The sequence below is a fragment of the Xenopus tropicalis genome, chromosome 9 (genome assembly GCF_000004195.4).
Source record: "Xenopus tropicalis strain Nigerian chromosome 9, UCB_Xtro_10.0, whole genome shotgun sequence".
NCBI classification, from domain to species: Eukaryota; Metazoa; Chordata; class Amphibia; order Anura; family Pipidae; genus Xenopus; species Xenopus tropicalis.
The window spans coordinates 50220386-50245576 of NC_030685.2; the positions used below are offsets into that span (position 1 = coordinate 50220386).

At 39.4% G+C, this 25191-nt stretch overlaps 1 protein-coding gene across 2 annotated transcripts in view; it reads left to right on the plus strand.

Annotated features, from left to right (window-relative positions):
* The window catches only part of LOC100490370 (carboxypeptidase O), a 50811-nt gene that overhangs the window by 15197 nt on the left and 10423 nt on the right, over positions 1 to 25191 (plus strand). For both annotated transcript variants that reach the window (XM_031893566.1, XM_018097644.2), the window contains exons 4-6: positions 5255 to 5330; positions 10903 to 11027; positions 23682 to 23790. In XM_031893566.1, the coding sequence (XP_031749426.1) occupies positions 5255 to 5330; positions 10903 to 11027; positions 23682 to 23790 (310 nt within the window). The remainder of the gene's footprint in view (positions 1 to 5254; positions 5331 to 10902; positions 11028 to 23681; positions 23791 to 25191) is intronic.

Below are 25191 nucleotides of genomic sequence, written 5' to 3' on the forward strand. Positions count from 1 at the left end.
GAATTGCAGTGACATCTAGGAAGTGCTGAACGGAAAGCTAAAGTTATTGTCTGCCCCGCCTCTATGCCTAAGACTTATATATAAATATATCATTGACAGCTGGAATTTTTAAAGTCTTTATAATGGGAATGGATGTGTTAAGTAAAAAATTACTTTGGGTTTAATGTTTAATTTGAAAAGGGTTTTTATAACACAGCTTTTTCATGTTTGGGTGACAGGTCCACCATGTAGTTTTAACTACCCATAAACTCCATCACATCTGGCAAATATTGCCAAAAATGTGCAAATTTTTTGGTGGTTTTGTTTATCTTTGTAGAGCACTGGATTCCAAACAAGTAAAGCAATCTGTCTGTCATGGCAGTGGCAGCTCAGTTATTTGCACTTGCACTGTTAATCCCTCTCGTTGATCTATTCAGGCACTAGCACTGTTGGCATGCCCTTGTCTGTGCTGTTGCTTCATTCCAATCACATAATGACTGAACGTCAATCCTGGGCAGTGACATCAGAGTTAGGCCAAGCCAGAGACAAATACACATGCTTTTCTGCACAGCTCAGAGGAATACCAATTATTCATTACATGTGGCTTCCATATTTTTCACAGTTATTTTTGGTCTATACTAGATTACTCAGACAAAGAAAAAAAATTTATGCAAAAAAATGTGTCAAGCAGCTGTGCTCATGCCATTCAATACTATAGTGAATAGGTTCCTTTCCATAATGACCCTAACAAATAGTTAAAGGACCTTTACATTGCTTTCTAATATGTTATAGGTTTGCCTATTAACCAAAAAACAAATTGACTTTAATGGTGCCGTTGTTATTCCAATTTTAACTGACTGCCTTTCTATTCAGGCTTTTTCCTGTTGATCTTCTATAGTGATGAGCAAATCTGTCCCGTTTCGCTTAGCCGAAACATTTGCAAATCTTTAAAAACATTCGAGAAATCACACAGAAAAATGCATGAAACGCTGAAAACAGCACATGTAAAAAAAACAAGTGGGCAAATTTTTTTACTTTTGTGACCACGCCCCAATTAACACACCCCATTTTTTTCTAAAAATACTCCTTTTATATAGTTGAAATGGTGGGATCAGATGCAAATGTGCTATACCCTCATACTGTACTACCTTGTCAGCGGGGGCCTCCAGCACCCACAGGGAGGGTGTAGTCAGGATCAAGGAGGAAGGCCGCTTCCAGCGAGTCCGAGCGAAGTACAGATGCGGGGTAATCCAATAGAGAGGTCAGGTTCAGGCAAAGGTCACTTGAGGCAGGCAGCAAGGTTCAAGGTCAGGAACAGCAACAGGAAAGCAGAGCAGACAATTAGAGACCCAGGAACACAATAGGAATATTGAGCTATACTCGGGCATTGAACCTGGGTCTCTGGCGTCCTTTTAAGTTTGAATTTGGCGCCATAGCGCGTGCATCCTTGCGCCCACGTGGAGCCCTGGGCGCCGCCATCTTGGATTCGCCGCGCCGAGAAGGAGGACGCCGCCGCACACCAGGAGCAGGTAAGGAAAACAAAATAGCAACTCCTACATATAAAATACAAATATAGAGAGAAGGCAGTCAGTTATGTATGTATGTATGTATAACTTTATTTATAAAGCGCCACAAGGGTACACAGCGCTGTACAATCTTACAATATACAGAATTACACACAGGGAGGACAAATGTTATAATAAATATGTGAGTTATAACTATCTACCAGTTTTGCCCCCCCACACAGGGGAGACAGTACCCCCCATACACAGTGCCCCCCAGGCCCCCATAAACAGTACCCCCCATACACAGTGCCCCCATACACAGTACCCCCCAAACACAGTACCCCCCAAACACAGTGTCCCCAAACACAGTGCCCCCCATACACAGTGCCCCCCAAACACAGAGCCCCCCATACACAGTGCCCCCCATACACAGTGCCCCCCCATACACAGTGCCCCCATACACAGAGCCCCCCATACACAGATCCCCCATACACAGTTCCCCCCATACAGTGTCCCCCATACACAGTGCCCCCATACACAGTGCCCCCCCATACACAGAGCCCCCCATACACAGTGCCCCCATACACAGAGTACCCCATACACAGAGCCCCCCATACACAGTGCCCCCATACACAGTTCCCCCATACACAGTGCCCCCCAAACACAGAGCCCCCCATACACAGAGCCCCCCACTGTGTATGGGGGGCACTGTGTATGGGGGGCTCTGTGTATGGGGGGCTCTGTGTATGGGGGACACTGTGTATGGGGGGCTCTGTGTTTGGGGGGCACTGTGTATGGGGGGCACTGTGTATGGGGGGCTCTGTGTATGGGGGGCTCTGTGTAAATGTGTTCTGGATGGTAGTTAAAATAAAATTTTGTCACTGTATTTGGCCTGCCATGTGTTTTGGGGTAATTATAAATGAAATTGTCACTGTGTATTCTGGGGGTGTTCTATATGGAGATGGCCTTTAACTACCTGGCCATGTGTTCTGGAATGTAAGAAATTGGCACTGCATTTATCTTGTCATCTGTTCTGAGGTATTATATACTGTAGGATACTGGTTGCTTCAAGGTGTTCTGGCAGGTATATAACATAAAATTGCCACTGCATTTACCCTGACATGTTGCGGATTATTATACATGGAACTGAAACTGGGACACTATGAAAAAACAAGTGTTGAAAATGTCTTTATCTAACCCCCACAAAAATTACCCTCCACTGAGTGGCAAATGAGCCTGGTTCTGCTTCTTCTATACAGGGGACCAGAGGGGTAGCCTTGTGGGTGACACCCAACACACACAAAATTGCAGGTGACCCGAGATTTGCATGCAGTGCAGGGGTACTAGGTCCATATACAGTATGTATGCTGCTTCCTCCACCTATGTGAAAGAATTAGGCAGGCTGCTAATACAATGGTTACAATGGACAAATATATGTCAGTGAAATGTCTGTGTTGCTAATACCTTATTGAAATGGGTAACTGTGCTGGAAATGTAGTCATTAGGTTGTAATTGTGTTGACTAAATACATTTTTCTATAGTTTCAAGAATCTTTCTACAAATGCTATAAAATCTCCAATTTGTACAGACCACTTAAACTGTATTCTCTCCGGTATATCCCGCAGATTCATTGCTAAACTTTAGTGCAGTATTAAGCATGTTAATTGTTCCCTTAGAGGGTAAAGAGTGCCGCTATTTTTTGTAATATTGATCTGAGCAGAGATTACTGTGTCTGAGAATTTAAGATGTGAGCAGAGATGAAAAGGAACCATGCAGAAATTTTCAAGGTCATTAGAGCTATTACATGAGCAAAGCATGAATGTATTCATAAAGGATTCATTAATGTCAACCATCTAGGAGGGGAGGAGCCCTTTTATTTTTCTTTTTTAGACTTTAACTTCCAAAGAGCCTTGTGATATTGCAGTATTGCAGAACAAGTAAAATGTACAGCATCATGAAAAAACACAGCTTCCATGTCTCTGCATATATTGATACAGTAATACAAGTAATACATAGTGGATATGATTTATGAACCATTGAAGCTGGAAAATAATGTGAAATTGTCCTATTTTTATTGCTTTGTCAATTTTAAAAATCCTAAAATGTTTCTTTTCCATTACATTTTTAGATTTCAAATGCACTCTTTTTTATTACTATGTATTCTCAAACTGTATACCTGGCAAAATCTAGTTTAAGATTCCATAATCAAAATTAATTCCAAGGTAAAATTATCGTTATTTGAAAAATAGGGCTTCGGTAACATTTTGTCATTCTAACATTATGAAATCATTATTGAAAAACATATATAATGATTTACTAATCAACAATTTATAATTTAGCTCAAACTGTTTGAATACATTCAGACTGGAGACATCCTTACTTTGGCAGTGATTAAGTAGTGCCTTTAATAAAATATACATTTTATACTTTTTATGTTGTGCCTTTTAAAATTGCCCTACCGCATTGAAATACTCATAATTTTATGAATTGCATTGTTATGATAACCTATAGACATGCTTGGAAGTCTTGGATCTCTAAGCAGATTCAGTAGACTTTATTCTCAATACTATTGAAACAAACTAATTCAATCAGTGCAGCCTTGTCCCTCACAGCCTAAACTCTTGGCCTAAGCGCTTCCTAAACTAACAAACTGCTGTTCCTATCTGCCCAGTGCCAGAATGGCCAGAGGACCTCCTCTACTTTATACCTTCCTAAAAGAAACTATATTGGTCTCACAAAATCAAAAATATCTAACTAACTAAATATTTTAAAAATTGACTTAACTATGAATTAACCCCCTTATCAGCACATGAGTGTTTGCTGCATGTTCAATTTGCAGCACTACTGACTAACATATGTATGGTGTTTAAACTAAATCATTTGGTCTGTATGGTAGTAGACCATACAGTAAAACCTCTCCACTGGGTGAAAAGGGTGAGGGGATATAATAGTACCTTGATAACCCCATGCTCAGTTTGACCGCACAGGGCATTAAAAGGGGATCCCAAGAACCAGGCCTGTCAGAACATCAAATACCTCCGTATTTAGGTAGAAACATTGGTACTTACATTTTAACACTTTTTTTTTCCATTGCTTCATAGCCAACAAATGGTTACAAAGGTTATGGACCCCATAACTGGATATTTATGGCTTTGCGCATCAGTGTATTTTTAATGATATCCCTTCCTTCATGACTGACTTTTTTCTTGTGTATGTTCTTTTATGAACACATTACAATGAAATGGAAAACCAGATTCACCTTCATGTAGCAATGGTATTTGTGCACACCAGCTAAGATACTTGCCAAAATGCAGATGCATCAAAATGCACATAATGTATTCATATTACTTGGTTGCTTTTTTGTTTCTTTATTCAGCAATTTCAATGTGTAAGAACATATAACAGCTGAATTATGTAGAGGAAGGCATACTATGCTCTTTACTAAAAATTAAACAATTTATGCTGACAGTCAAGAAAGTGCTTGTTTATTGAGTCAGACTATTAAGTATCAGCTAACTATTCCAGATAAACATGAGCTATTTTCACCTACAGTATGAGAGAAAATAACAATATGGGAATAACTCAGCATAAATGTATTAAGTCTAAATTAGCATAAATTTATTTATATTGAATATAGCATGAATTAAAACCAGACAATTTATATTTCCATTTGGCCAGTATTCTACATTGGTAGTAGATAATGACAAAGAAATTATATCATACTGTACAATGCAGTGCTTAATGGTATTTAACTGTATCTTTACTTTTAGGGGCAACATTTTAGAGATTACCCCAGAAAGTGAGAAACAAGTGCAGTGCTTACAGAATATCCTTCAGTCCTGGCTGGTAAGTGGTCACCAGAAATATATATTTTTGACAACAGATTGTTTTCTGCACAAATTTTTTTTAAATCAATCATCACTGGTGTTTGCTTAGTTGCTTATTTTGGGCTACAGAACTTCTACAGTTAATTGATCCGTATGTATGTATGTATAACTTTATTTATAAAGCGCCACAAAGGTACGCAGCGCTGTACAATCTTACAAAATTACACACGGGGAGGACAAGTGATATAATAAATAAATACAATAAATATATATATATAAGTGCCATGTGGTATGAGACACAGTAGGAAAGAGGTCCCTGCCCCATAGAGCTTACAATCTAAGTGGTTGGGTAACATACCGGAAGGTAAGAGTGCATCAGGTATGGGCATTTGCCCTTAAGCGCAGGACTAGGCAAAATAGTGTTTTAGTGCTCCAGAAGGTAACAGCTGAGCTTTTTCTTAAAGTGAGTGTTCCCTACGGAGAGATTCAGGGATAGAGTTCCAGAGGTAAGGAGCAGCGAGATAGAAAGGTTTAAGACGAGAGAGCGCAGTGGGTGTGGATGGTGTAAAAAGACGGAGGCTCTGAGAGGAGCGGAGGAGACGACCAGGAACGTGCAGGGAGACCAGTGAAGTTATGTAGTGAGGAGCAGAGGAGTGAAGGGCTTTGAATGTCAGCAGAAGGATTCTGTATGCTATCCTTTGCTTAAAGGAACAGTAACACCAAAAAATGAAAGAGCTTTAAAGTAATAAAAATATAATGCACTGTTGCCCTGCACTGGTAAAACTGGTGTGTTTGCTACAGTAACACTACTATAATTTATATAATAAGCTGCTGTGTAGCCACGGGGGCAGCCATTCAAGCTGGAAAAAAGGAGAAAAGGCACAGGTTACATAACAGATAACAGATAAGCTCTGTGGAATACAATAGTGTTTTATCTGTTATCTGCTATGTGCCTGTGCCTTTTCTCCTTTGAATGGCTGCCTCCATGGCTACATAGCAGCTTATTTATATAAATTATAGTAGACTTTCTGAAGTAAACACACAACTTTTACCAGTGCAGGGCAGCAGCACATTATATTTTAGTTACTTTTATACACTTTAATTTTTTGGTGTTACTGTTCCTTTAACAGGCAGCCATGCAAGAGAGCTTAATTGAGGCTGAACAGGTTCCCTCTTAGGAAAGAGCAGGAGGATCCTGGCAGCAGAGTTTAAGATTGATTGCAGGGGAGAGAGGTGGGAGTCTGGGAGGCCAGTTAGTAGGAGATTGCAGTAATCTAAGCGGGAAAGGATAAGGGCATGGATTAGTGTTTTAGCTGTTACTTGTGAAAGTAAGGGGCGTATCTTGGCAATATTGCGGAGGAAAAAACGGTAGGTTTTGGCAGTGTTATTAATATGGTTAGAGAAGGAGAGGGACTGGTCAAAGATAACCCCAAGGCAGCGTGCAGAATTTACAGGGTTGATGGTCATGCCTTCAATAGTAACGGTGAAAGGAGGAGAAGTGCTAGGAAGACCATGAGCTCTGTTTTAGCTAGGTTAAGTTTGAGCTGGCGTTGGTTCATCCAGGAGGAGATAGCCAGGAGGCAGTTACCAATCTGGGTTTGAACATCAGTGGTTAGTGCAGGGGTGTCTAAATATATCTGGATGTCATCTGCATATAAGTGATATTTAAGACCAAAAGAAGAAATAAGGTCACCTAAAGAGAGAGTGTACAGGGAGAACAGCAAAGGACCAAGCACAGAGCCCTGAGGCACCCCCACACTAAGCGGAACCGGGGTAGAGGATTTGTTAGTAAGAGCAACAGAGAAGGAGCGGTTAGAGAGATAAGAAGAGAACCAGGATGCTGCTTGATCCCGGATACCCAGAGAATAGAGAATTTGCATAAGGACAGAATGGTCGACAGTATCAAAAGCAGAGGAAAGGTCCAGGAGAATGAGAACTGAGTAGCGTCCTTTGGCCTTGGCAGTCTGGAGATCATTTGCCACTCTACATAAGGCCATCTCAGTGGAGTGTGCAGACTGCATAGGGTCCAGCAGATTATGGGTGCAAAGGAAGTTAGTGACACGAGAAAAGACAAGACGTTCCAGGAGTTTAGAGGCTAGGGGCAGGAGAGAGACCGGACCGTAGTTAGAAAGGCAGGATGGGTCCAGTGTATCCTTTTTAAGAATGGGTTTGACATGTGCTTATACATACATGCCACCACTTAGCCTGAATTTTGTTTCATCTCATTCATGTTTATAGTGACAATTTGTAGCCTAGGAGTCAGTGCTGCAATGCAAGGCGACAATAGTAATATTCTTTAGCTAAATACTATGATTTGCTACAAAATGGGAACTGCCTCTTCAACTAATCTGGGCACAACTCCACATCATGTGTATGAAAGGCCCCTTGTCTTGTACACATGGGGTGCATAGATTATCATGGCTGATATGGTGTAGCCCAGCGGTTCTCAACCTGTGGGTCAGGACCCCTTTAGGGGTAAAACAACCATATCAAAGGGGTCGCCTAAAACCATCGGAAAACACATGTCCGATGCTTTAAGGAATAATTTTATAGTTGGGGGTCACCACAACATGAGGTACTGTATTAAAGGTAGGAAGGTTGAGAACCACTGGTGTATCCTAACCAGGGTAGAATATACCATATTTAAAATGTGAATTAAACGTAAGCTGGGTGATACCAGTTAAATAGCTTCTTAAGACTCCTGCCATTCCGCATCCAGGAGAGTGCCCACATCAGTTTCCCATTTGCACCGGAGCTCCTCCAAGAAATGTGTGTTGAAACAATGAGGTTTTGATGTCTATGGGTGGCATGTAGAGCTCAGTTAAGTCTATGAAAGTTTAACCACTGACTCATTATAAATTTTTGTGCCATACCTTTCCCAAAGTGATACCATACAGGGTCGGACCATACCTTCTGCATTGTTGTAAAAAAGGGGAGAAAGCAGAGCTTGTGAGTGGGGACATGTCATTTTCCCTAAAATCTAGCTAATGGGGTCATAAACAGGTTAATTGGGCCAAAAGGGAGAATAGGACCTTGTGATGGAACCTTTCTACCCATGTGGTCAAATGTGCCATTTGGGTTGCTAAATTATGCTCAATAGGGAAGCTATCAGGGCCTGATGCCTTGCCAGTGGAAAAAGCCTCTATGGTCTCAGTTAGCTCTTGCACTGCAGGAACACTGTCAGGGGAAAACATGTTTTTTTCATAAAGCATCAGTTAATAAAGCTTCTCCAGCAGAATCCTGCATTGAAATCAGAAAAAAGTTTTTTTTTATATTTTATTTTGAAATTTCACATGGGGCTAGCCATATTCTTCATTTCCCAGGGTGCCACAGCCATGTGACTTGTGCTCTGATAAACTTCAGTCACACTTTACTGCTGAGCTGCAAGTTGGAGTGAAATCACCCCCCTCCCAGCAGCCGATCTGCAGAACAATGGGAAGGGAGCAAGATAGCAGCTTCCTGATACCTGCATTGCTAAAAGTGGCAGATGTCAGAATAGCACTCAATAGTAACAAATCCAAGTCCGGCTTCAGTTACATGAAAAGATGAAACAATAGGTTACCTGAAAGCAGTTCTAATGTGTAGCGCTGGCTCTTAATGAAAGTTCAGACTCAGGCACAATGCACTAAGATGGCACCAACACACCAATATTACAAGTAAAAAAAATACAAGAACAACATATTAAATGGTAGAGTGAATTATTTGCAATGTAAACAGTGTAATTTAGAAATTAAAAGTACCCCATACATGACAGAATCCCTTTAAGGTGGGCAGTTGTATACTGGACAAAAAGGCTTCAGTCTGAGAGTCCTGGAGGTGTAGAGGGAGCTATGGAATTTATTTATAGTATTTCTGTAGGCTGAGTAGTTAGGAGCCCCTGCAAAGTGTAAAGTTTAGAGATTACTGGGGGAGAGGAGAGGGTCATGGCCATGTATGCAAGGAGTTTACTGGACTTCTCAATATAATTGGCCTAAAATGCTTGCCGCAAAGCTGCTAAGGTGGAGGTGAGCGGTGGTGTTGCACCTGCGTGCTATTTTAATTTCAGTTTACTACAGTAAAAAGCCCTTTTAACAGCAGCAATTTTAGTGTGGAGGATGATCTGAGATTAGCTTTAGGGCTCTGGCACATGGAGAGATTAGTCGCCCGCGACAAAACACCCTGTTCGCGGGCGACTAATCTTCCCGGAATGACATCCCACCGGCGAAAATGTAAATCGCCGGTGGGATGGTATACGTGGCGGCACGATTTCAGTGAAATTGCGCAAGTTGCCTCGAGAGGAAACTGTGTATACCATCCCACCGGCGATTTACATTTTCGCCGGTGGGATGGCATTTCGGGGAGATTAGTGGGCGATTAACCTAAAGGCCTCCCACACTACAGGGAGTTCCTGAAGGTGTGGTTTATGGTGAAGTATTCCTCATCATTCTTAATTACATACTGTAAAGCCAAACAGGTTTGAAAGCCACTGCCTCCTCTTCTAAATAGTAGACTCTGTTCTGTTTAAGGGGAGCATGATCAAAATGCCACTGGTTTGGTATTTTACTTGGTGAATATTAAGACGAAGGCCCTTTGAGAAGAAAACCATGTTGATCCTAGAAAGGGGGAACTGATCCTGAGCTTGGCTGGGTAAAACATGGTGTAGATAATATTCTTATCTCTGAGCCACTTTTAATATATTGAAAATGTGAGCATTGTATTTACAACAAAAAGCATCTCTGTCTTTAGCATTTAGTAGCCTTGTTATTAATGGCCTCTGTGGTGCACCTGTTATTGGAGGGAGCATTGGGATGCGATATGCCTGCCCTGTAGTGTAGGTTATGAACAGCATAGAGGTATCAAATGCATTTCTCAGGCAACATCTGAGAAACCTCTTCGGTTTTATACTCCCTTTTCTGGGAAGCCCATTAACCTTATATTGTTACGCTGGAGACAGTTTTTTCAAGATTGTCTGGTTGCTATGAACTGTTGGCGGTCCCACTGAGGTATAAGGCCACAAGTGTTTTCCAGAGTATTAATGTGTTGTTCCACTTCCACTGTCTGCTCACTCAATTTGTGGATGTCATGTTTAAGGATGGAGGACTCCACCTTAAAGGACATGTAAACCCTACATTTTCCTACCATGTATATAAGTTGGGCACATTTCCCTCACCCAAATCACATAATTTGTATTGCATATATCCCCTCCATTCGCCAGCACCATCATATTATCCTAAAATAAGCAGCTTTTACCTGGAGCCAATTTTCCCTCTGACATCATCAGTTGCATCTGCAAACAGCACATATGCTTTGATAAAAGTCCTGCTTGGATAATGCCCTGTAACAGTTAAACTGTGCTCAGGAGATGGGTGAATTCCCACTAATTTTCTGGAGTCACACAAGTGTGAGATGATGATGGGTAAAGTTAAAGTGAGATGATGGTTGTTAAATGTATGAGTCTGTCCCTTTCAGATAGCATTTTAATAATACTGGGATCCATCTAGTTAAACAAATGGTTCAGTTGTAAAACCAAGATATTTTTGTTGAATTTCTGTTCCCAGACATTAATTGCGAACTAACATTATATGATGCATGATTTATTCTTTTTTTTCCAGCTAGATCTTTTGAAGCCTTTGCAGCCTGAAGACATCAATGTCAAGACTACAGTGCATGTCAGGATCCCATCCACTGCTTTACAGCTCGTGAAAGAGGACCTGCTTCATTGTTCACAATCTTTGGAGTAAGTGAACTGATTTGTGTTTAGAAGTTTCAATATTGCAGCCCTGGAATAGCACTCATGCAGAATGATAATCTGAACTTAATAAAGTGGAGGTTTGGTTTATAGCGCTATGAATGTTGAAATACAGTGTATATTGGCCATTTGCCACATGATGCTTAAAAGCAGTCCCCCATCAGCGCACAGCAGATACAAGAATTTGTAAAGTACTGAAAAATGTGTGTTTTGTGTTAATGAAGAGAATTTGGAAAAAAGGGGGTAAAGAAAGATTCAATGCAGAGACAGCATAAAAAAGAAGTTGTTATGTTAGGGGTGGAGGATAATATGAGGGAAGTTATTCTTGTTAGGGGTGGAAAATAAAATGACATTGCACTAAAATAATCCTATGTGCTGTAGGATTAACCTAACTGAAAAAGATAAAATCTCATTTGGCTTGGAGAAAAGAGGAATAGGGCAGGGATTATACTGTAAGGACTGCAAGCTCCTCCATCTTATCTGATGCAAGCATATATTTAATTTAGGCCTAGCAGCATGCCATTTACAGAGCCAATTCACTTTCAACTATCAACAATAAACTTACTGTGAATGGCACATCCGGTACATTGAGCAATTACACTCTCACATTAGTTAGAGCTGATCCAAGAAAAACATGTCTTGAATTAAAAAGTGCATTTCAAAGGCTTCCCACTACATTTAGCGATTCCCTTAAAAAGAACCTAGTTCTATACAACCAATTAATTTGCTTATTTCACAAGGTACAAGGTCAGAGAATGGTGTGTCTGGTGCAGTTGAGGGAAACCAGAGGGAAAGCCTGCAAGCAGTGCAAAAAGTATAGTGAGTAAATAAATAATGATTGTTTCAAGGTATTGTAGGGTCCCATTGGGTTAATGTGCCCCTATGGCTTTAAACCCTACCTTTCCTTTTCTCCTTGTCACTAGGCAAGGCTGAATGTATCTAGTTGGTATATACATATACCTTATTATTGGCCCAAGGCTAGACCACACCCTACCACACTTTAATATAGTGTTAGGAAAGGGGTGAATCTTTCTTCTTGGCCAGCAGCATTTGATCTGTGTGGATGTTCCTTGAAGCCTGGGATCCACACCGGCCCAGAAGTGTTAGGCCCTAAGGGTACAATTATCCTTAGTGAAGTTGGGGACAGGGACCCCGTGAACAAGGTAAAGGTAGAACAGACTAGATCAACTTATAGCACTTTCTAGGAAAGTGAGAAAGTCAGAACTTATATAGAAAGAGCAGCTTTCTTGCTCTACCCAGGAGAGGAAAGTCAAGGAGTAGTCTCCTAACAGGCTTACTTGCCTTAGATTAGGCACACAGCAATGCCAGGGACTAGGCCAGTCTTTAACCCTGCCCCACCTCTTGATGAGAAGGGATAAACTGGTGGATTTGCCTCCTGTCAATCTTTTGGTTGTCTTACCCTGCCCAACCTCTTGAGAAGGGATAAACTGGTGGACACCATACTTGGTTGCTTAATCAGCTTTAACATCAATTGAATTGCTGAATCCTGTTATACCTCATCTGAGAGTGAGTATTAATTTACCCTGCATTAGCACCATTTGTCTTGGACAAATAAACAGTTATCTTTGCTTGCAAGAGCTCCTGGAGTTCACCTATTTAATTATTGCACTTTGCACTACCCAGTGGCAGTGGGAGGTGTAGTTATACAACACCCTCTATAAGCACCTTCCATTTAGTGAAGGCCCATCCTGTTGTACCCTATGCTCTGTTTACTAGCTGGACAAAGTTGACTTTATCAGCCAAATAAGGGTTACAGTATTCTATTAGAACCCACAACTTTGTGGGACACCTTTAGCCTCCCTCTACAATTAATGTGACAATGATTCTTTGAAACTGCACCAATCTCTGTTATCACCTGGATGTTTCAGGGATAACATTTTTCTTATTAAAACATTTACAGGGCATTACAGCTAACCAATCTTTCCACCTTCGTTGACTTTAGCCACAGTGGAATTTGGATTTCTGCCCACTCTACCAAATACAAATGGTTACTTCCACTCAGAAACCTTCAAATGAAGATGAGATTCTCTAAATACTTTTGTAAAACTGTAAATGATGTGGAAATGTAATTGCACCACAGCAGTAGTCTTAAAAATTCTTTCAGTTGGTAAAGTATCAGATAATGCAACAATGTAAACAGTATGCTGTCCTATGAAGTACATTTCTTATTATAGAACAAACAAAGCTGCACACATTCTTTATGAGTGATTCACATGTATCTTTGTTGTTTGAATATGTCAGGCATTTTGTATGGACTTGACTAGATATAAGAACCAATGTCTTCTTAGAGTGAATTGACTGCTTTGTAAACTTAATATCAAGTATCCTTAACACCCCATATATTCTTTTTAGATCACATAATTTCCCAGGCAAATATTTTTCTTGCAAGGTTCATGATTTAGGTACTTTTACATTGGGAGACATGTTGGTCTAAAATGGGTGGAAAATCTATTAATAAGGGTTATTTTCCAAAAAGTAGGAAGATTTCTATTTACACTACTCCTCAAGATAGCACACGCATATCAGAGACTACACTAAGCAGTTGGCTTTAGGGATGGACCATGTTTATATAATAGGATTGATTCACTAAAGTGCGATAACACTTATCGCATGCTTTTTTGTGTTAAAATTTGCATGCAAAAAATGCGCAATTCGCTAAAGTATTATCACATGCTTTAAGTTGCGTGCGGTTAATTTTACCGCATTGCGTTAATTAGCGTGCAGAAATAACACTAACGCATGATTCACAAACACTTAGACGCGCTAAATATCGCATTAGTCTGTGCAAAAATTAACACCTACTTGAAGCAGGCGGTAATTATAGAAAAGTACAGTTCATGAGCTTTTGGCAACACAACATGGACTGTGTGATTTATTCAAGTATGTGTTGGCCCTAGAGTGATGCAGCCTCCAGTTTGCAGGGAAATGGTCATTTTCAGAACAGTAGTTTTCCGAAAGTAATGGCATGTATGGCTAATATGGCATGCGTTTTTTCACACGCGGTGAGAATTTGTGCGCGCTGCTTTAATTAGCGCGCGTTGCATCAAATACTGCACGAAAATAGTCTTCGCGACTTAAATAACGCAAACAGCATCGCGTCTGAATTAACGCAAGTATCCTTTTAGTGAATCGCGCGTTAAGATGCGAAAAATTAGACGTGATAAAATGCATGCTATAAATAGCGCTTGTTTTAACGCACTGTAGTGAATCAGCCCTTATGTGAGATGTGTGATGGCCCCAAATATTCAGTCTTCAGGGTCATTTATGCCAGATGGTTTGCCTTAGACTAAGAACATGGGGGTGTTCTCTTTTTTGCTGCAAGCCTGATACTGCTGTAAAGTGTCTTTGTTTAGCTTTTTCTTCTTTCATCAAGTTAATGTTTTCTGTTATATAACAATCTGACCATTGAAATTGTTAAATGTTCCTCATCATGATATTATTATGAATTAGAATTAAAGCTGTTACTCTATTTGCACAGTAAACCTTGAGAAGAGTTTAAGTTGGTACTGAAAAAATCCACTAGCCCCAAAAAAGCATTTCTTAATTTAAGAAAATGGAAAATGTGATCAGAAAATGTGATTAGAAAAACATATACCTTACATGAAGGAAACCCTGGGTTCAAAAGTTCATAGTTGCCCCTAGAGACAGATTAATACAATACAAATTTCTTCATAGGGCATACCTTACACCAAAGTTATTGGCAAAGATATCCCCGACCCAAGTAGATGAAAGCCCCTGCTGCCATCAATCCCCAGCAGACTGTATCCACATGGTGTGGGTATGTAACAAGATACAAGATTCTGGACAGTGGGGGCAGAGTACATTTCTAATTTGACCAGCACCTCTATTACAGCAACCCCATCTGGGATGCTATTGAACCAAGTTACTGACCTAGACCCAATAATGGCAGAAAGGGCTCTCATTTCCACTCTGTTTGCATATGCTCGGAAATCCATAACAATGAAATTAAAGGCATGCTCTGCCCCATCCATACAGTTTTGGGTGAAGCAGGTTTATCAAGCAGTGCCCACATACAAACTCCTACACATAAGAAAGGCTGCGCAACAAAGTTTGAAAAAATCTGGTCCCCATGGCTGGACAAGCAGAGTATGAAAGAGTGATATCAGTACTCCATATCACAGTATATCCTAATACCCATAACACATAAAAAGGGCCACAAGGCCCCCTCCTCTCTCCTCTTCTCCTTTATATTTTTACCGTTTTACTTAATACACATTAGTTAATAAAGCTTCTCCAGCAGAATCCTGCTTTGTTACATTTAATTTTGAAAATTTAAATAGGACTAGCCATATTTTTTATTTTCCTATCATGTGACCTGTGCTCTGATGAACTTCAGTCACATTTTACTACTACGCTGCAAGTTGAAGTGATATCACCCCCCTCCCTCTCCCCCCCAGCAGCCGATCAGCATAACAATGGTGGGAAGGGAGCAAGATAGCAGCTCCCAGTAGATACCAGAAGAGCACTCAACTTTAAGAAATCCAAGTCCATCTTGGGACTCCTCCAGTTACATGGGAGTAGGAGCAACAATAAGTTACCTGAAAGCAGTTCCAATGTGTAGCGCTGGCTCCTTCTGAAAGCTCAGACTCAGGCACAATGCACTGAGATGGCGCCTACACACCAATTTTACAACTAAAAAAATGCATTTGTTGGTTCAAGAATAAAATTTTAAATGGTAGAATGAATTATCTGCTATGTAAACAGTGTAATTTAGAAATACAAAATACACCATAAAAATGACAGAATCCCTATAAGGTGCACCTACCATTCTCATATTGTTTCCCCCATCAGAGGTGCAGAATAATAGAGCCCACACTCCAGTTTTTCTTGAAAAAAATTGACCATGCCAGCACTAGGCTACCCACACTGGGAGGGAGCTCCTGGTGGGGATGGCCATGTTGTTTGGCATGCATGTGCATAAGCTCCCCCGCTTGCTCATTACACGTATGTGCCTGACGCAGAAATCATGGGTGCAACTCACCCTTCTACGTCACATATATGTGCATAATTAACGAGTTGTGGCACTCGCTCATTATATGCATGTGTGTGTGTCACAACATGGCTGCCCACACCAAGAGCTCTTTCCGGGTAGCCGAGCACTGGTAGGGGCAACCTGCACTTTCAGTGGGGAAAAAAATATGGGAGAGATAGGTGCCCTTTAACAATACAATAAACACCTCACAGAAAGTTAATGATAAAATTGAGGAATATTGGCCTAGAACAGTGATCCCCAACCAGTGGCTTGTGAGCAACATATTGCTCCCCAGCCCCTTGGATGTTGCTCTCAGTGCCCTCAAAACAGGTTCTTATTTTTGCATTTCTGGCTTGGTGGCAAGTTTTGGTTGCCAGTCCATAAAGGGGCTACCAAATAGCCATTTACAGCCCATATTTGGCACCCCCAGAAACTTTTTTATGCTTGTGTTGCTCCCCGACTCATTTTTCATTTGAATGTGGCTCAAGGGGAAAAAGGTTGGCCTAGAACATAACATTTATACTTCAATAGAGAACTGGCTGAAGGATAGATTAGAAGAGTGGTGGTAAATGGAATATTTTCTTATTGGGCCAGTGTTGTTAGTGGAGTACTGCAGGGGTCAGTCCTTGGTCCTTTGCTTTTTAACTTGTTTATTAATGACCTGGAGGTGGAAAGTATTGTTTCTATTTTTGCTGATGATACTAAATTGTGCAAAACTGTATGTTCCATCAAGGATGCTGTGATTTGCCAAAATTGAAAACTGGGCAGCAAACTGGAAAATGAGGTTCAATGTTGACAAAAGTCATGCATTTTGGTAGAAATAATATAAAAACAAGTTATACACTAAATGGTGTGTGTTGGAGGGATTCTTAATTGAGAAGGGTCTGGGTTTTTTTTTGTAGGTAACAAGTTGTCAAATTCCAGGCAGTGTTATTCTGTGGCTACTAAAGCAAATAAAGTGCTGTCTTGTATAAAAAAGGGCATTGATTAAAGGGATGTCTCTGATAATGCCTCACTTTGAGTATGCAGTGCAGTTTTGGGCTCCAGTCCTTAAGAAGGATATTAATGAGCTGGAGAAAGTGCAGAGACGTGCAACTAAACTGGTAAAGGGGATGGAAGATTTAAACTATGAGGTTAGACTGTCGAGGTTGGGGTTGTTTTCTCTGGAAAAAAAGGCGCTTGCGAGGGGACATGATTACTCTGTACAAGTACATTAGAGGGGATTATAGGCAGGTAGGGGATGTTTTTGTTTCAACAAAAACAACCAGCGCACCATAGGCTGAGTAGATTTAGATAAGAGCAGTGATCCCCAACCAGTGGCTCGCGAGCAACATGTTGCCATCCCCTTGTATGTTGCTCCCAGTGTCCCCAAAGCAGGTGTTTATTTTTGAATTCCTGGCTTGGTGGCAAGTTTTGGTTGCATAAAAAACATGATGTACCAAATAGCTAATCACAGCTCTTATTGGGCTCCTCCATGAACTTTTATGATGCTTGGGTTGCTTTCCAAGTCTTTTTACATTTGATTGTGGCTCACGAGTAAGAAAGGTTGGGGATCCCTGGATTAGAGGAACGGAAGCGTAAGTGGTTTTTCACTGTGAGGGCAGTGAGGTTGTGGAATGCCCTTCCTAGTGATGTTGTAATGGCAGATTCTGTTAATGCCTTTAAGAGGGGCTTGAACAGGCATACGTATCCAAGGCTAGTGGGATACTAAAATCTACAGTTAGTAATGATGTTGGTATATATCGTTTATGTATGTGAGTGTATAGACAGGTATGTGTGTGCTGGATTTACTTGGAAGGGTTGGACTCTGGTCTTTTTTCAACTCATTGTAACTATGTAAGTATGTAATATGAGTTTGTAGAAGATTAAAATAAGCAAATGTAGTGATCACAGCATTTCTTGTAGATGACAATACATTATTTAAAGACCAGAGTTAGAAGATATGGAACTCAAAAAGCGTATAAACTTTCAGAAGTAGTTTTCAAATGAGCTGGAGATCTAAAGGCTGTGATACAGAGCAAATGTCAATAACAAAATGAATTTTGTCTTATACAGCTATTACCAGGAGTGGTTTCTAGTTTAAATCATTGTCAATAGATTAAACTTCTTGTAATAATTAGATATAAAGAAATAATAATAATATATAAATCAATAATATTTTTTGTTTTATGAGGCTATGAGAGCTGTCCTAGGCAAAATGTATTTGTTTTTTTAATTCAAGTTTTTCTACATTTTCTTTGTGTTTGTAGACCCATTAAAAATAATGGGTTTAATAATAATTTGTTGAATTTGAAGGGGTTTCTTTCCACTTTTGTGACCCCCTACCATGACCTTATATCTATTGGTAGGTCTGTTCTTTATGGCCACAATGAAGATAATGCTATCGTACCATCGTAGGGTTCACTGCATTTTTTTATATGAGATTTTATTTTCTGTTGTAGGTCCAGAAGGAGAGCTACTGCCAATATATTAGTCGAAATAGTGCAAGCTAGAATGCTATATTTATTCTACAAAATGCTTTAGAATGCCTGAACAACAGACATTGAATCTTCCTCTGTTTGTTTAAGATAGCAGCTGCCATTTTATTGGTCTGACTTCATTCCATGCCTGCACCCTGCTCCTGGAACATTTCTCAGCTCAGATTACTACAGGTGTGGGGGGAGAAGGAGAAGGGAGTGGGACAGAGGAGCAAATTAAGCAGACTTGTGCCACACCCTGAAGAATTTTGCTAAGAGAAGGCAGTCTGATCAGAAGATCATGTGTACAGAATAGAAGAAAATAATTGTGTTGTTTCTTTTCACTAAGGACTCAGATCAGCAGTTCTGTTTATGGCTATGTTTACATTTTTCATAAAGCTTACTTAATTTTGATCTTTCCTTTAATTACATAGAGGCAGTGTTCTAGGTAAAAGGAAGATGTGAATAACTAAGCTAAAAAAGGAAATATCACAAAGTAGAAAATGTAATTTGCGGGACTTTGCACATTAAAAATATTCACCTTTAGGTTAATGTTTAGTATTTTATAGAACAATTAATTCTAAGCAACTTTTCTGCCTGTCAATGCCTGTTGCTAGGGTAATTTGGACCCTAGCAACTAGATAGCCACAGACATTCCAAACTGGAGAGCTGCTACATGAAAAGCTAAATAATTCAAACACCTCAAATAATAAAAAAGACCAACTGCAAATTGTCTAAAAATATTAGTCGCTACATCATAATAAATGTTATGTTAAAGTTGAACAACCCCTTTAATCTACTTAAGCAAATCTATAGCAGGTTATATTGCTTATAGAATTTATCTTTAAATGTAGACTATTATGCTGAAACAAATTGCAATTCAGTTTTTATATTTTGTAGTATTTTAATTATTTAGCTTTCTGATCAGCAGCTCTGAATTCTAGAAGCTATCTGGTTACTTTAGTCTAATTTACCAAAACTATTACAGGTATGGGATCCCTTATCCGGAAACCCGATATCCAGAAAGCTCCGAATTACGGAAAGTCTGTCTCCCATAGACTCCATTTTAATCATATAATTCAGATTTTTAAAATTGATTTCCTTTTTCTCTGTAAAAATAAAACAGTGCTTTGTATTTGATCCCAACTAAGATACAAATAATCCTTACCGGATGCAAAATAATCCTATTGGGTTTAATTAATGTTTTATTGATTTCTCAGCAGACTTAAGATAGGAAGATCCAAATTATGGAAAGACCCCTTATCCAGAATACCCTTGGTCCCAAGCATTCTGGATAACAGGTCCTATACCTGTATACCCTCTTCTGAGCTGTAAAATGTGGATATGGTGCAAGTCACTTTTGCAGAAAGTTCTATGCTATGTCTTCAGAATATAAACAATTTTCCATTTTAATGCTTTTTTACGACCATTCTAAAATAGGCTCTCTGTAGTTAAAAATATATCTATGTGGCACTTCATGGGCTAAGCTACTAATGCAAATTTAGACAATGCTAGGGGGCATTTGCGCTGTCTTCCATATACACCTATCCATTACCACACAACAGGGGTTATTAAGCTGTTAACAGCTGACAAAGCAAACACTAGATACATAAAGTATATACTTAGGGGAGAGGATCCATGAAATGAAATGATTCTTCATTGAGCAGAATCTGTGATAAATGAGATGGATAAGATTTATTTGAATGAACGAGGCAATCTCATTTAAATGGAGAGTAGAAAGGCGGGATTGGACCTTATTTTAATCCAGCAATATTTCACTGTGTGCATTATGCGAGGTATCAGGGGACAGCTTAGGCTAGATGAAACAGGTTCCATTTAACAAGTACTGCTCATTTTAATAATAATGCGTTTCTACTCTTCATATTGTAGGTGGCATTTATGTGCTGAATGAATGCCTACATTAAAAAAAAAACATGCTGTTAACCACTTTAACTTCAGAGAAACCGGATGGCATAATGCACAGTAAGGCGTTGTTTATTCCTCTTGAGCAGAATTGGTTAATGAGCAAAATACTTCATGCTTTACCAAATCTGCACTTTATTGACTAGATATAAACATTTATTTCATCAGTCTCAATTTACTCATCAGATGTTTAACAGCATTACAATAACTGATGGCAGGGCACCACTGCCTCTCATATTAGGGAGGATATAAAGCAGTTGAACATTAACAGCTACTAGGGGATTTGCTTGTATATATATTCTTGCTTTAGATATTAGATTTAGAGTAGATGATGACCTCTATAGCCAACCGAGGAGCCATTATGCATGTGTGAAATGTCTTTGCCCATTATTCCTGTTTCTTAGAAATAATGCTATAGACTGAAAAGGATTGTAAAATCATGGCCTCTCTTACAGTTTTATGTTGTCCTTTTTGCCACAATAATAAGTTTTGATTTAAACCCAATTTTGTGGCACACCTACTAGGACATACCCCTTATCAATGTTTATACAAGATTTATAGCCGAGTTAGAGGCAATAACACATAGGGTGATTTGGGCTGCATTTTTTGTCCATCTAAATAGGGGACCTACTAAAAAAGCAGCAGCAAAAACACCTAAATGCCATTATGATGTTTATTAGAAACAACAGAAATCTTTGCAATGAGAATATAATCAGACATTTTAATATTACTGTTGAAGAAGAAGGAAATGCATTTTACTGCCAATAGATTAGCCACATTATTGTGACCTAGAACGCTATATTTATTCTGCAGAAAGCTTTACCATATCTGGTAAAACAGCCCTAGATGTTCCTACTGTTTGCTTAAGATAGTAGCTGCCATTTTAGCTCGGTCTCAGTAGCTTCCATGCTGCAGCTCCAGCTGCTGGTAGCTCAAATTACATATTCATATGGGAGGGGGAGTAAATTCTTATAAATTCTTATGGGAGGGGGAGAGACTTGTGCAGACTTGTGCAGACTTGTGCCCGGGGAATGACGAAGCCCTGAAGGAGAGGAAATCTGATACAGAAGAACATGTTTACACAAAAGAAGACAAGAAATCCTGTGTTTCGTTTGATAGAGAAATCAGTGCAGCTTTTCTGTGAGTGCTTATTGCTGTACTTACATAGGCCTTTCTGATAAAGCTTACTTAGTTTTTACCTTTCCTTCTCCTTTAAACAGAAGGAGAAAATAATACATACATTTGAAAAAAATGCTCATCTGTGTGAGTGTGTCAAAGCCATTACTACTAGAATGAGGATCTAAGAAGGGAATAGCACTGCGAGCAGGGTGATCAGGCAAAATTCATCTAGTAAGGTATCCAATGGTTAGGACAAAGTCAGAATGTGAAGTTCAAGAACAGATCAGGGCAGGCAACAATCAGAATAGTCTGACAAAGGCCAGGGATCGCTACTGTACAGGGATTGTACTGGGATTGTACTGAACAATGGAGCACATAGTATAGACCTACAACTGGGCACTGAACCAATGTCCTTTTATCTTGGATTTGACAATGAAAGCACCATCAGCATGTGCCTGATGACTTCAGCAACCACTTAGTGCTCTAATGTTCTGATCTGTGTGATTGGTGAAACCTTACCTTTGGAGCTGTTTTGTGTAGAGTAAAAGCAAAGTGACAAACACTTAATAAATAGAGGTGTCTCCTGCATTAATGTATAGCTGAGGTTCACAACAGAGATAGAAAGGTCATCAAATATTATTGGCTCAAACCACAGCAAAGAGTGAGGGGAGTTAGGACCTCTGCAAGCAGGTCCTCTTTAATAAATACAGTAGGTGAAAGGGGCACTTGCCCAGGGACAACCAACAACAGCAATAACTTGAAAATAAGGCACACAGAAATAGCAGACCCCTCATTAGTAACCTGTACGAGTTGTATTTATTTTTCTTGCTTTAACTTTCTTTAAAATAAAATCTTTTCCCTTAGAGCACACAGTGTCTGCATGCCAGGTAGCTTTAATATTAATAATTATTCTTAATTATAGAAAATGCACACATAAGGCACAGAATAGAAAGATGCAATTAAATATGGTTCTTTTAACTTCTTGTCTTTATTGAGGATTCACTTAAACCTTTAACCTTTCCACCAACAACCTGTATTTGTCTGAAGGTTGTGTCTATTATTAACAATTACAAAAGTACTAAAGATGGTACTGATTCTGAAAGAAGTTTTGGATGTTTTATTTAGACTTTATTTAGATTACTGATATATAGCAGAACCCTAATTTAAAGAAATGTGTGTGTATTAAGTAGCATTAGGATAGTACCACAACAAATATGTTGGTGAAGGGGGCAGTGGCCTTGCCAGAAAGCAGTCTCAATGTAGTGAGGAAGTCCCTGATGTGCCTGCTCAATATCCGTTAGTAAATTGCAGGTAATTGCAACCACTAATGTTTAGGATTCCAGGGATCCACAAGCAGAGTGCATCAATTAGTCAAATAGTTGCAAGTGAATCAGCCCTGTTTTTGACTTGGTATGCACTGGTTGCAAGTGAAACAATCCCCACAGAAAAACTTTAATGCAACTTTTTGCCAGTTTGTCAAAACAGCCAAAAATTTGTGACCATATTGGAGCATCAAACTCTGGAATTTCTAGGAGAAAATGCTGCATTGTAGGTGAAAAACGTGGAGTGTGATCTTCACTTTTCACTCAGATCATAAATAAACCTGCCTATTCTGGTTGAACTTTAATTCTTTGCTGTCATTACACTGCACAGGATTACAATAATGTCCACCCAAACATGGCAGAGAGTGAAGCTTTTACTCATATTGATGATAAAGCTATCCCCCATTTCAAGTTTTGCCACACTGCTTACAATGCAGTTAATAATTGATTACATGGATTATTTCTACAAAATTTATGGCTGTTAATGGCTAACAGTCATAGAAGGGCCCCACAAAAATTTGGGGCCCTGTGAACTGGAGTTTTTATATTGTATGGAATTGAGCTGCCCACTTGCTAGATTGCATTTCAGGAAATACAGCAGAAAATGCACATGATTTCATACTGTGTAAACTGGCCAAACACATGGAAGGCTAAATTCCAGAATTCCAATGATCTAGGAAACCAGAGTGTCAAGAGAAACCCATGTAGACTCAGTAAAACATATAATATTGATCAGAATGAAATATTCAAATACTTCTTGTCTTATTTCATTTATTTACTATTCTCCTTTTATCTAATTTATTTGCAGAATTCTGACTGGCAATGTGAAATACATAGAGGAAGACAAAATAGATACCAAAGAAACCAGGAAGACCATCAATGAATATAACTACACCACATATCATCCAATGAATGAGGTAAATACAAATAAAATGAATTAGAGAAAACTTGTTGTACACTGTCAGAAAATGATTGCTGGGCCAATGTGGACAGTGGAACAAATGAAAAAAATATTATCATCCAAAAAAATCTTTGTGGTTTTTCCCCCGAGCTCCAGCAAATTAAATGGAGCTCATAAAAAGGCTGAAAAACAACTTGTGCTAAAGTTTACTTTTGCATGTAGCAGTCAACTTGCTTTTTGTGTTTTTTCCAACACAGAAATGTAAAGGGTGCTCTAGAAGTAACACAAGTAACCCCATCTAACTCTTCAAGGCAACCACTTGTACTTAGCTTGGACAGTTATGTTACAGATACAGCACACGTTTTACAGAAACTTAGGAATGTGCCAGGCTAGCTACAGTTGGGCCATACTAGATGTGACCTCACTGTATTCATCATTTCCTCATGATGAGGGTTTGGAAGCAGTGAGTTACCATTGGTATATAGTGAGTATTCTATGAAATTAAATCTTTTAAAACACAATTATTTCACATTTGATTCTAACTTTTGTCTACAGAGAAGTTTTCCCAAACCCAAATCCCTGTGGATTTAAGATCATTTAAAGCTATACTGATGATACTGATGATTTGTTATGCATTTGGCATGGGAGCATGGAAGACTTTGAATCCTTTATTGAACTTATAAATAAGAATGAGTTAAATCTGCACTTCACTGATAAATTTGCACATACAGAAATCACATTTTTGGACATCAAACTGATAGCTAGAGGGAGCTCTATTAATTCAACAATTTATCGTAAACCTTGTAGAGGGAACATATTGTTACATGCCCACTCTTGTCATCCCAGAAACCAGATAGGTGGTATTCCTGTGGGACAGTTCTTCTGTTTCAGGAGGAACTGTTCCACTGACAAGGAGTTCATTGGCCTGTCCAGAGATATGATGAATAGGTTTAAGGAAAGGGGTTACAGTGATGTGGTCATAAGAAGGGCCTTACCAAAGGGCTGATACCAAAGAAAAGAACATAGGATAATCAGTGGAGCCACAGAATACCTTTTATTACACAATGTAGCAGAAAATACAAGAAGATAGTACAGATAATTAAAAAGTTTTTGCCTATTCTATGGGGCCCATTTACTTACTCACGAACGGGCCGAATGCGTCCGATTGCGTTTTTTTCGTAATGATCGGTATTTTGCGATTTTTTCGGAAAATTACCGCGACTTTTTCGTTACGAATACGATTTTTGCGGAAAATCGCGAGTTTTTCATAGCCATTCCGAAAGTTGCGATTTTTTCGTAACGTTAAAACTTGCGCAAAAAGTTCCGATTTTTTCGTAGTGTTAAAACTTGCGCAAAACGTTGCGCCTTTTAAGTTTTAACGCTACGAAAAAAGCGCAACTTTTCGCGCAAGTTTTAA